This window comes from Dermacentor variabilis, chromosome 1, assembly GCF_050947875.1.
Source record: "Dermacentor variabilis isolate Ectoservices chromosome 1, ASM5094787v1, whole genome shotgun sequence".
Taxonomy (NCBI): domain Eukaryota; kingdom Metazoa; phylum Arthropoda; class Arachnida; order Ixodida; family Ixodidae; genus Dermacentor; species Dermacentor variabilis.
Window position 1 is genome coordinate 271,899,610 of NC_134568.1, and position 12,277 is coordinate 271,911,886.

The 12,277-nt window shown below is 45.6% G+C and overlaps 1 protein-coding gene across 5 annotated transcripts in view; it reads left to right on the top strand.

Annotated features, from left to right (window-relative positions):
- The window catches only part of LOC142564684 (DDB1- and CUL4-associated factor 11), a 118,372-nt gene that overhangs the window by 94,651 nt on the left and 11,444 nt on the right, over positions 1-12,277 (top strand). For all 5 annotated transcript variants that reach the window (XM_075675831.1, XM_075675806.1, XM_075675822.1 and 2 more), the window contains one exon: positions 1,060-1,152. In XM_075675831.1, the coding sequence (XP_075531946.1) occupies positions 1,060-1,152 (93 nt within the window). The remainder of the gene's footprint in view (positions 1-1,059; positions 1,153-12,277) is intronic.

The window sequence follows — 12,277 nt, forward strand, 5'->3', positions numbered from 1 at the left end:
TGAACATTGGCTATGTCAAAAGTATTTTCCTGTTGGATGCAGCACTGTTATAATGAGCTTTGACTGTACATCTATTGAAAAAGATGGAAGCAGGTGATGAGCAACCATTGGTTTCATTGGGAATGGGGAAAATGGTAACTGTGACAGTGGTAGTGAAGTCATCTGGTAGGTGAATTATGTAAAAGAAGTCACAAATCCTTGTGCTATACTTGAGCATGAAGGACATGGAAGCAGGAAGGACATGCCACCTCACATTCTTTCCAAAGGTTGTGTTAGTGCATTAGGGTGTTTAGATTTTGCGTACGAAAAGTTAGGGGATGCAAACCACCGTACACAAAGGTGCCTTTGGGTACCCAAACCAATTTCTGCATGCAGAATCTAAAACTCTGTATTAAACACCTTTGTGAGGATATGTATGTGCCCACCATGGTTTTTATTACACCATTTCCAGGATAAGCCAGTCCCATAACTTGTTGACACCTTGAATTTTGGAGCTGTAGAGTGATCTATGCAATGCTAACTGGTTTAAAGAAAGTGTGGAGCAAGCTGTACAATAAAGTGATTTATATGGAGCTTTGTGGTCAAAGGAATGCACAGGAGCAGTATCCTTCACGGAGATCCAAGCCTCTCGACCCCCCCCCCCCCCACATCCCCTTGGCACATTCACTGCATGCCAGCTAGCTGCAAAACCATCAAAGCTCCCAAGCATCCACTCTAGATTACATAATGAATTGTGAAAAAACACAAAGCTTGCCCAGCTATTCGGAGTTCTTATGTTTGGTTGGCCATATAACATTGTTCCAGAAGGCTTTACTTTCATGCTCAGTTGTGTGATCTATAGGATATCAACATTGAGGCAAACTAGCGTTTTAACTCGACAGTGGGTTGCCCTTCTTGCCCCTGCCACCTTCTTCGAGTTCTTATGTAACACCATGCCAATGACATTGCATGTACATTAGCCATTTGATTTTAGTTCTACTTTCAGATTATTGCTTGCACTTACACAACACACAGAATGTAATTTGCGTCCTTTATACCTGAGGTACCTTTTTCTTACAGATACGTGCCCATGATGGAGATGTCAATGCTGTTGCATTTGCTGACAAAACCTCACAGATCCTCTTTAGTGCAGGAGATGATGGCCTTTGTAAGGTGGGTAAAAAGAAGAAAACGAATATTTTAAAATGTGAATGGAGCCGTTTACCTAAGGGTGGAAGTGCTGCACCAATTGCACCATCCTACGCCAAGCAATCCAGGCTGCATCAACCTCCTCCAAAGTTGGAATTTTGAAAGTAGCTAAATTTAGTAGTACGCATGCCTTCAGTGGCAACCATGTAGCTGTTGCCATCTGGTAGTTTGCATTCAGCATGCGAATTCAGTCGAACTTAATCCATCTTAGAAACCATGTTCTTAGATTTACAAACTGCGAAACCCACCCTTCGAAGACACTTACACAAGAGGAGAGAAAAGACAACCACACACACTGGGGTTAGCAACAGAGTTTAATGAAACATTTGGCTCAAAAAGAAAGGAAAACCAATGTGCGCATACGCCATACAAAACCAGGCAGTCATAAAAAACATCAGAAACATCGGTGAATGACGCATTGTAATGACGGAATTTTTCCAAAAAGCCACTTCTTTGCAAGATAGCGGTAAGGAGAGTGCACTCATGCACTGATTGTGACTGTGTTCTTGGATTTGGTAAGCTTCAATGACCTCTCTTGCATTTCGTGGCTCCCCTATCAACAATTTGGGTATCTTCATAAACAGGATGGCAAGGGCAACTTCAGCAGTGAGCCGCAAGTTTGCCCCTTCACCTGACGCACAGATGTTTCATGTTCTTTTAAGCGAACATTGGCACGGCATCCCATCTGTCCGATGCACACTCTACCACACAACAACAGTATGCAATAAACAACATTGGTAGTGCAGTCTGTGAATTTTGAAACATGGCAAATAGTGCAAAGGCTCTAAGGTTTCCGATTTTCAATCCTGGCACAAAGTCTTGAAACCCTACATGGCGCCGAGAACACAACTCGTACCCTATTTACACGATTGTAAGTTGACTTGAATGCAAGTCGACCCCCCCATATCGCGTTGACAGGGAAAAAAAAAAAAAAAGCATACCCGCAGACGCATTCCATAACGAAAATTTATTAGTAGCTGGCATGGTCACTGAACTACTACTACTCAGTGCTGCTACGGTCCAACAGCACGTCACCGTCCAGCAAAATTTCACATTTGCATACATAAGTGCCATTTGCATACATACATAAGTCCACGCCAAAAGCACCCAACCACTCAGAGCCGTCAGGGAGATTCTTTTGACATGTCCGGTTGGCATAAGTTCGCGGTCTTCTGCCGCCAACCACTCATACTCACGGTGGAGCAGGTCCTTAAAATGCGAAGATCCAAGCTTGTCTCATGACCATGTCGTACGTCACTGGCAGGAACCGATCACGCATTTCGACGACGAACGCCACAAGCTTGGCCTTCAGCTCCGGAAAGCGTCCCAACTTCGGCCCGCGGAAACCTCTTCACTTGCCGTCACAGGTGAAAATTTTGCTTCGCTGCCGTCACCACTCTCGCACCACCCATTAAGAAATATCAAACTTGCAGCCCGCTGCGCAGTTGTTTCTTCAGCGTAAAGGATGGCAGCCCTCTTCAACGCCACTGTGAATGTGCGCCGAATGTTTAGTGGACTCGGAGCACTCATGATGACTGAGGAAGCACGGAAGCAGCTCGTGGCCGGCAGTCAAATCGAACGCATGAAACTAAAGAGTTAAAGGGAAAGAGAAACACGTGAGCCATAGTGCTCAAGCTACGAGTGGTGTCTGCTCTTCCATGAACTATCGATACTCCACGCAAGCGCCGCTGTTCTGAGGGTGCCGCCGCTAATGGAACAGCGGCAATTCCATGAACTATCGACACCCCCACATGAGTGCTGTGTGTGCTGTAAAACTCTCAAAAATGTTGAAAAACCCTTCCAAAAAGCGAACAAACGCGCGTTATAGTGGAAAGCTACGGGTGGGGCCATAGAGCAAACATAAAATGGAAACTGCATTGTAGCTCCCCTGATATCTCGTTGATCTCGCTTTCTTTTTTTTTTTTTTTTTGCGGTGCCATGTTTTAGTTTCGATGGTGAGTCGACCCCCCCCCCCCCCCACTTCAAATTTTCAGATTTTAAAGAAGAGGTCGACTTACAATCATGTAAATACGGTACGTTATGTTTAGTGGCAACTTTTTTCACATTGTGTGAAAGCTTGTGGATATAAGGAATAACTTCCACTCACTTACATTCCTCATTTCCACGTGTGTGTACCCTACCCTCTGTTTCTTTTTTCAACCTGTTCAAATTAGTTTAGGCTACTGCCTTTCAAGTGTTATCAGGAAGGCCAGCCGCCTTTAGACGCTGGATCTGCTCATCAAAACTTCGCTGCATTGAATGGTGGCAGCTTTTCTTGAGGGGATTATTAAAACATAGCGCTGCTATGCCTCGCTTCACTAATTTTGAATGTGAAGACTCAAATGGTAGAGGCTGGTTCTTAGTGCAGGGGGTGTACATCCAGCAAACGTGTCCGGTGTTAGAAAGGTCAGTTTCAAGTCTAAAAACCTTATTGCATTCTCTGCCACCAGTTCCTTAGGGAAATTTAGAGCTTTGATGCATGCTTTGAATGAGTTAAAAATGTCATATGATGCCACATCTAAGTCCGTAGAATTCTTCAGGTTTAACAAAATTTCAAAATCATCACCTGAAGACCTTTGTCACCCTAAAGTCAGCCAACGAGCAACTCAAAGCATTGTCAAATTTAGACAGAAAAATTATTTTGCACAATGCGGGTAACACGTTGGACCTAATATAAATTCCGTTTTTTTGAACCAAGTGTCCTCAAATTCATTGACTGTCGATGACAAGTACATGGTTATAAGCTGCAGGAACGAGTCAACGGAGACGCCACAGGCATTTTGGAAAAAGGCTGCTCCATTTTCTTCAATAAGCTCACGAACCTTTACAAACAATTCAGCATGTGGCACTGGATAGAAAAGTCCTTCAATGTCTATGGAGAACGCAGTGTTAGCAATAGGCTCTTGTTCACGCAAAAAGTCAACGACACAGTCCGAAGATCTGACGGCAAAAGGGTCTGATGTAACTAGGGTATTGAATTGCTGTTGTAGATACAGTCCCACCTGTTGCTGCCAAGTTCCCTTTCTGCGTCACAATGGCTCTAAGCAGGCAAACAACTTTGTGGGTCTTTGCTGCATAGAAGATGGTCATGACGCCTGTCTGTCTTTGTCTTGCGTACTTCCTTTCCTAACTTTTCCAAGCTGAGCTCCTTGAGACCATGTCTTGACTTTTTGGGGTTTTAGGATTACTTTTTTGAAATCCTTGTCAACCACTCGCATAGCTTTTTCCGAGAACAATCCGCGCGGTAACACCACAAAACGACTTTCTTTGTCAGCCTGTAGAAGGTTAAGGTCATGCTCACAGAAATAGCGAATGACTGGGCATAGTGAGTGTTCACCACTTTTGCGTGGCCTCTCACCTGCTTTCAAAAGGGAATCCACGCCCTTGGAAATACAGCGTTACTTTTCCTCCGACGGCACTTTGTCGGTGATACAATGCAAGAGAGGTCATTGAAGCTTACCAAATCCAAGAACACTGTCAGAATCAGCGCATGAGATTTTACAGGACAAGAAATGTTAGTTTTGAATGTTGAATTACAGAATGGATGAAGAACACCAACAGATGTTTGCTAGACCAGCATGCCTGTATAGTGAAAAAAATCTATTACCCTCTTTTCTGTATTAAATAGTCTTCATGGAAGCTGTAATTCTTGTCAACAAAATGCGCTGGCAGCAGTCAGGGCCTGCTGACATCCTTCACAGTGGAGTAGAGGTGACAGCATGACACTTGTGTTTTCGTCTGTGCTTTTCCGATACTACATACATTTTCTAATTCCTTTGTTGCCAGTGAGGTAGCTGGGAACTACTCATTCGCCACAATGTCAGAAATGTGAAACCATTGTCTGTCGAAAGCACTGTCACAATCACCGAGTACTGCACGCACATTGCCAACATAGCATCATGTGGAGCACATGCCTTCAACATAAAAGTGAAGCATTCAAAAATAGTTCCCTACAATGGTTCCCATTATAAAATTATTCATTTCCAAGTGTGCCACCACCTTGTTTCAGTTGTGAGGTAACACCACTTCTGTGCTGCATGTTTGCAGCACTGCTCGCTGCACTTCAAGACTTGTTTGAATTAACTGGTGCACAACCAATCACTTCTGAATTAAAAAGCAATTGATGTCATCGAATAATGTATACATACGTTTGATGACGCCCTCTGGCAAGTCGGAATTAATTTAATTTATCGAATCAACGTGCTTTTACATTATAATGGATATGTGTGGCAGTTAGGCAGTGGTGTGCAAGGAGGACTAGCGAATTGACCGCGACAGTGACCATGTCTAGCTGTCATTCTTTTCGTGGGGCAATTTGGAAAAAATAGTCAGCATCAGATTTTTCACACTTTCTAGGGACCGCTAAAACACCCCTAAAATTCGGCAGTTGAAGAAAATGAATGCATGCTTTTTACTGCCAGTAAGGGCTCAAATCGCCATAGGCACATCTCAAATAGCTCTGAAGGCCTGTCAGTATACTTGTAATGTGTATTGGTGCTCGTACTGTGACAGGAGACGGTGGGTGCACACGCATACACTCAAACCCCATGATAAAGAAAGCCTGACACAACAAAACCCTCGCCACAAAAAAAATATTTTCATATCCTGGCGAATGCCCATAAGGTTCAATGCATTTTGTATCTCTCGACAATGAAATGTGACTAAACTGCAATCCCACATCAACGAAATCTGACAGAACATTAGACCCATTTTGCCTACCTCTGTAATGCGAGCAGAGCGCTAAAAATGCCGAAATCCAATTTCTCACCACTTAAATTGCGTAAAATTTCATCACAGTATGCTTGCGAGGCAAATGTTTACAAATATAGTTGACATTCTTGACAACGGACTCGATAATCCAGGGAAAAGGCCCGTTATATCCATAGTTCGTTCTACCCAAAATTAGGGTCGTGGTATGTTAAATAAATAGTGAAACTTCGCATATATCACTTTGTAACCCATAAACGAATGTAAAACGATATGTATCAGCGCATGCTATGGCATTGCGAATGTACGTAGTGGATGAGCATAGAGCAGCAGAAAGTAAAGTATTCAAAGGCAGAGAAGGTTCATGTCCTTAGAGAAGATAAAATGGTGAGTAGCCACTCGTGTCACGCCTTGGCGGGTTGTAGACAAAAGTAACATACAACAAAGTAGCATCCCAATCGTGGATGTCTGATGTAATGTACATTGAAAGCGCATGTCATAGTTCAGTTCAGGTTCTGTGTGAGCCCATTCAATTGCCGGTGATAAGCGGTTGTGAGCTTGTTGCTGGTAGAGCATGAACGAAGGATGTCCTTGATGACGCGGGACAAAAAGTATCTGCCTTGTTTGGTCAGAAGCTGTTGAGGAGCACCGTGATGCAAGATGATGTCACAAATAAAAAAGTCGGCGACATCCATAGCGCAGCTAGTTGGGAAGCCGCAGGTAATGGCATATCGCGTCACTTAGTTGGCTCTTACCTGATGTCGAGGTTGGAAAGGGACCAAGAAGGTCAAGCCCAACATGAAAGAACGGTTTGGTGGGGATGTTGATAGGATGAAGCAGACTGGCTGGAATCATAGCTGACCACTTGCGCCGTTGGCATTGGTCGCAACTAGCGACAAATCGTTGCATGAAGCGGTAGAGCCCAGGCCAGAATAAACAGCGCTTGACACGATCATAAGTACGGGTTACACCAATGTAACCAGCGGTTGGCTCATCGTGAAGCTGGCGGAGAGCAGCTAACTGCAGACGGGCAGGCACAACGAGAAGGCATTCAGAGCCATTAGGGTGCATATTGTGGCATTATAAGGTGCTGTTGTGAAGGCAGAACAAGTGGAGTGAAGTGTTGGGTGTGGCAGAGCTAAGACTGTCGATGATAAAATATAAGACGTAGTCGTGGCGTTATTCGTCCCCTATTATAAGCAGGTCCGAGATAGACAAGCCATAAGTGTCGGATGTCTTTCTCGGTGACATCAGGGAATCCACAGGATGCCGTGATAGACAGTCAGCATCTTGATGAGGTTGACCAGACTTGTGCACTACCAAAAAGGAGTATTCTTGGAGGCAGAGAGCCCAACAACGAAGGTGGCCAGTAGGGTCTCTGAACAAAAAAGGCAATAGAGGGCATGATGGTCAGTTACAATGGTAAAGGTGCAGCCAAACAAGTTAGCACGAAATTTGGCTACAGCCCAGACAAGAGCAAGACACTCTCATTCTGTGATTAATTCTTCTCCGGTGCAGACAGGAGATGGCTAGCATACGCAATAATGCAGTCCTGTCTGCACTGATGCTCGGTGAGGACAGCACAAATTCCATGGCTGATGGCATCTGTGGGTGCAGTAGGACCAAAATGCGCTAAAATAAGATTATTCATGAGGGCATTGCTAAGTGCCGAAAACGCAACGGCTTGGAGCAAGCCCCTTGTAAAGGTAATGTCTTCTTTGAGGAGCGCAGTAAGGGAACGCACTATGGTCACCGAAATTGCGGATAAATGGTGGAAATAGGAGCACAATCCAGTGAAGCTTTGTGCGTCTTTAACCAAACAAGGTATAGGAAAATTTTTCACGGTGTTAACTTTGTCAAGATCAGGCGGGACACCCACCGGCTTGACGAGATGGCTGAATCCGAAACACCATTTTGAGTTGAGCTGAAGGCTGGCATTGTGGAATACCTCAAGAATGGTGGAGAGACGCTGAAGATGGCTGTCAAATGTTGGTGAAAAAACGATGATGTCGTCAGGGTAGCATAAGCAGGTTGACCATTTGAAGCCACGAAGAAGCGAATCCATCATAGGCTCAAATGTGGCCAGCGCATTGCAAAGACCATAAGGCACGACTTTAAGATGATAAAGGGCATCCAGAGTTGCAAACGCATTTTTTTCACTGTCCATAAAACCAACGCCAATTTGCCGATAACCTGAACAAAGGTCAATAGACGAGACATAATGGGCGCCATGAAGACAGTTGAGTGCATTGTCTATACGGGGTATGGGATAAACGTCTTTCTTCGTTATCTTGTTGACGTGTCAATAATCAACACAAGATCATCAGGTGTCCTTCTTCTTGACCAATACAACAGGAGATGCCCATGGACTAGAGGATGGTTTGATGATGTCCTTGGCCAGCATTTTCTCTACTTCTTTTTGGATTATGTCGCCTTCAACGGTGGAAACGTGATAAGGGTGCCGGTGAATCAGTTTTGCATCGCCAGTTAGGGTGTTCTGCTTAACAACTGTGGTCTGACTTAATGGGCAATTTTCGAGCTGAAAGATATTGAACAGGACAGCAAGACCCGACGAAGATCTGCTTGCCCAAGCGGGAGGTCTGAAGATGTTTTTTCAAAATCAGCACATAGTGGCGTGATGGCTCTGAAAGAGCCTGAATCACTCCAAGGGCTGTCAGCGGCTAACACAGGAATATTGCATTCCTGCAATGATGACACGGTGGCAAGCGTGGTACCAGCAGATAGCACATGGGTAGATAATCCAAAGTTCTAAAGAGGCAGGCAGGTTTTGTTTCCGCATACGGGGACCACAGTGTGTGGGAGGATGACAGTGTACATCAGGACCACGTCAAGAATGGGGGAAACAACATATTCACCGTTGCACACAGAAGGAGAGGGGCTTGAAGGGACGTATGTTGCAGCTTGCGGTGGCAGATGGAAGAACTCTACAGAACATAAGTATCTGGAAGTGTCGGATATTACATGGGTGTAAAAAGGCACTTCCAGTTGAAGAACACCTGTGGAGCAGTCGATAAGGGCCGAGTGCGCCGAGAGAAAGTCTAGGCCGAGGATCATGTCGTGAGGACACTATGCAAATACGAAAAATAAGACGTGTGATGGCCAGCAATACGTACTCGGGCAGTGCACATTCCAAGAACGGCAGGCATACTGCCATCAGCGACCCGTACTGTGCACTGCATAGAAGGCGTAATAACTTTGTGGAGCTTAGTACAGAGAGCAACGCTCATTACTGAAATCTGCGCTCCGGTGTCTATGAAGGCCATAACGGTAACGTCGTCCACTTGAATGTCCAGAAGGTTTCAGCGCATAACTACAGTCAACAGAGGATTTTTATGTTGGGTAACTGATGCAACATCAGCTCCGGGAGCTGCAGGGCTTAGCTTTTTCATGTATTGGAAATAAAGATACTGATACACATCTTGCCAGACTATCATTATACAGATACAAGATACCTAAAGAGTATCTAAGATAGTATCTAAAATACATGTATCTTCGATACTGCCCAGCATGACTGAACTCCTGTGTAGCGACACCGGCCTTTCTACCTAGTCCCCAGCTTGCGACGATGCATTTACAACATTGCACCGTCACCTCAGATTGCCACCTGTACTGTGCCATTTCAATCCCATGGCTCCCACAGAAGTCCACATGGACGCCAGTGGCTTAGGACTTGGTGCTGTGTATGCTCTGCGCAAAAGTAGGTACAGCGAATATGTAGTAGCCTATGTGAGCAAGACACTAACCAAGGACAAATCGAATTACTCCATTACAGAAAAGGAGTGCTTAGCTAACATTTGGGCCCTTGGAAAATTTCGACCATACCTGTATGGCCATCCCTTTGATGTCGTTACCAACCATCACGCCCTATGTTGGCAGTCAACATTGAGAGACCCATCAGGCCGCCTTGCCCGCTGGGCCCTCCGGTTACAGGACTTTGACACACGCATTGTCTATCAGTCTGGCCATAAACACACCGACACGGACGCTCTCTCACTTGCCCATATCAAGGGACAGAACTTGCCTTTCTGCCATCAACTCTATGTTTTCATCACCAGCACTCATCGACATGGCTGCGGAACAGCTCAAAAATTTGTGGATTACTGCTCTTTCGGACTGCCTTTCTAACCCCTCAGTGACTCGCCCTTCCCATGCTCTCCACCGTCAAGCTTCTCACTTCGCGGTATGGGATGGACTGCTCTATCGTCACAACTAGGCTTCCAACGGTCACAAGTGGTTGTTGGTCCCTCGCCACCGCCACACAGATGTATGCTCTGCTTTCCATGCAGACCCACAATGCGCACGCTGGCATCTTCAAAGCTTACACCAGGCTATGCTTGTGCTTTTATTGGCGTGGGATTAACACTTTTCTCCAGAGTACATCCGCTCATGTTCACCATGCCAATGCCACAAGTCTCCTGCCTACAATTATAACCAATTCCGTGTCCCTCTCGGCCATTCGACTGCGTCAGCATCAACCTCTACGACCCTCTGCCCTGCACACCCCTGGGAATCACTGGATTGTTGTTGCCATGGATCACCTGACACGTTATGCAGAAGCACCTGCCCTCTCAACTGCCACAGCCCGCAACGTTGCGTCCTTCGTCTTGCAACACTTCTTACTTCGCCATGGTGTGCCCCGGGAACTTCCGAGTGACAGAGGACGTGTCTTCCTTTCCGAGGTAGTTCACACACTCCTTACTGCATGCCATACCGTCCATCAGACCATTAATGCCTATCACTTGCAGACTAATGCCATGACTGAGAGATTTAATTGTACTTTGGACGACATGCTATCCATGTACATTGCATCCGACCACACCAACTGGGACCTCATTTTACCACATGTGACTTACGCCTTCAACACCGCCTCACAGGCCACGACAGGCTTTTCCCCATTCTTTCTCATATATGGCCATGAACTTTCCTGTACACTCCACATGATTCTCCTTTTCTGACCTGATCCATCTGAGTGTACGTCGCTGTCTGGGGCTTCCAGATACGCCGAGGAATGCCACCAGCTCGCCGGCTCTTTTACAACTGAAGACCAATGGTAGCGAAAGCTCCGTCACAATGGCGACAGACACGACAGACCCACCAAAGCATATCAGCCGGACTTTAGTCTGGCTCTGGATACCTTAGATCACTCCGAGTCTTTCCTCTAAACTCCTCGCCATGTACCACGATACCAACGATGTCTTGCAACAGACATCCCTTGTCAATTACATCCTCGAGCCGCTCAAGCCATCCGCTGACTTAAAGGGACACTAGAGGCAGACAGTAAGTCAAGCTAAAGTGATGCACTAGTGCTCGAGAATCTCTTAAGGCGCCAATATTATTGCGCACAGAGCCTTAGGAATCGAGAAATTGAGGTAAATGCAGGACACAATTAGGGACTCTCCCAGGACATTCAAGTGCTTGCCCGATAATGAAGGCACTCCTCATTTATGTTCTGTCACTAGTACTCAACCACTTGTTATAAAAACATAATTGTATTGCATTATAATATGAAAGAAAATGCTACTTGTCCTGTTCTAATTCATTTTTAGAAAGTAGAACTCATTGACTTTACGTTTGACAATGACGCAGGCAGTTGAAAGGTTTCATTTTCGCTCGACTCTGCACCACCCGTGCTTTCGCGTTTCAGTAGTTTTGTTATCACAAAGTGCTGAACTGGATTTGCTGCCTCACAAAACTCGCACAACCTGCAAGTAACAGAGAATACCACTTTCATGTGATGTCGCAAGATGCCTGAATGGTTCACGCCACTTGACCAAAAGCAGCTGCAGCAGTAAATCCACCGCTCTGTCTTGGCTCCGTTTCTCCATGGCCGCGTGTTTGCGTTTTGTGCAAAAAACCGTACCGCCATCTGTCGGCCGCCATTTTACTCACTGACAGCAGCAAGGGCCGGTGATGGGTGTATGCAACGTTAGCACACCCCGGTTGGGGGCAGGAGATTTGAATTGCGATAAAAATATTCGAACCCATCAGGTACAGTTATCTCATAAACTAAGTCTTTCCTTGGCACAAAACAAGCGTTGCGAGGTCTCTGGAACGGTATTTAAACAGTCCACGTCGACTTAATATTTGCCTTTAGTGTCCCTTTATGGTGCCATGGATGCAAGATGGTGCATTTACAGCAACTCAAGACTCAAACCGTACTACAACCCAGTCGTCCTCTCCTCCTCTTGGGTCGCCAGGATGGCACTCTCTTCTCTGAGGGGGAAGTTGTGAAGAAGACAGGTGTTTGCTTCGGGCAAATCGTTAATGCCTCGCTCGAGGATAGAGCTCGCACGCTCGGTGCCTGACGCTCAATCAATAGACCTGCCTGTCTATCATTGTGGCTTTGTAATTAAACCGCATT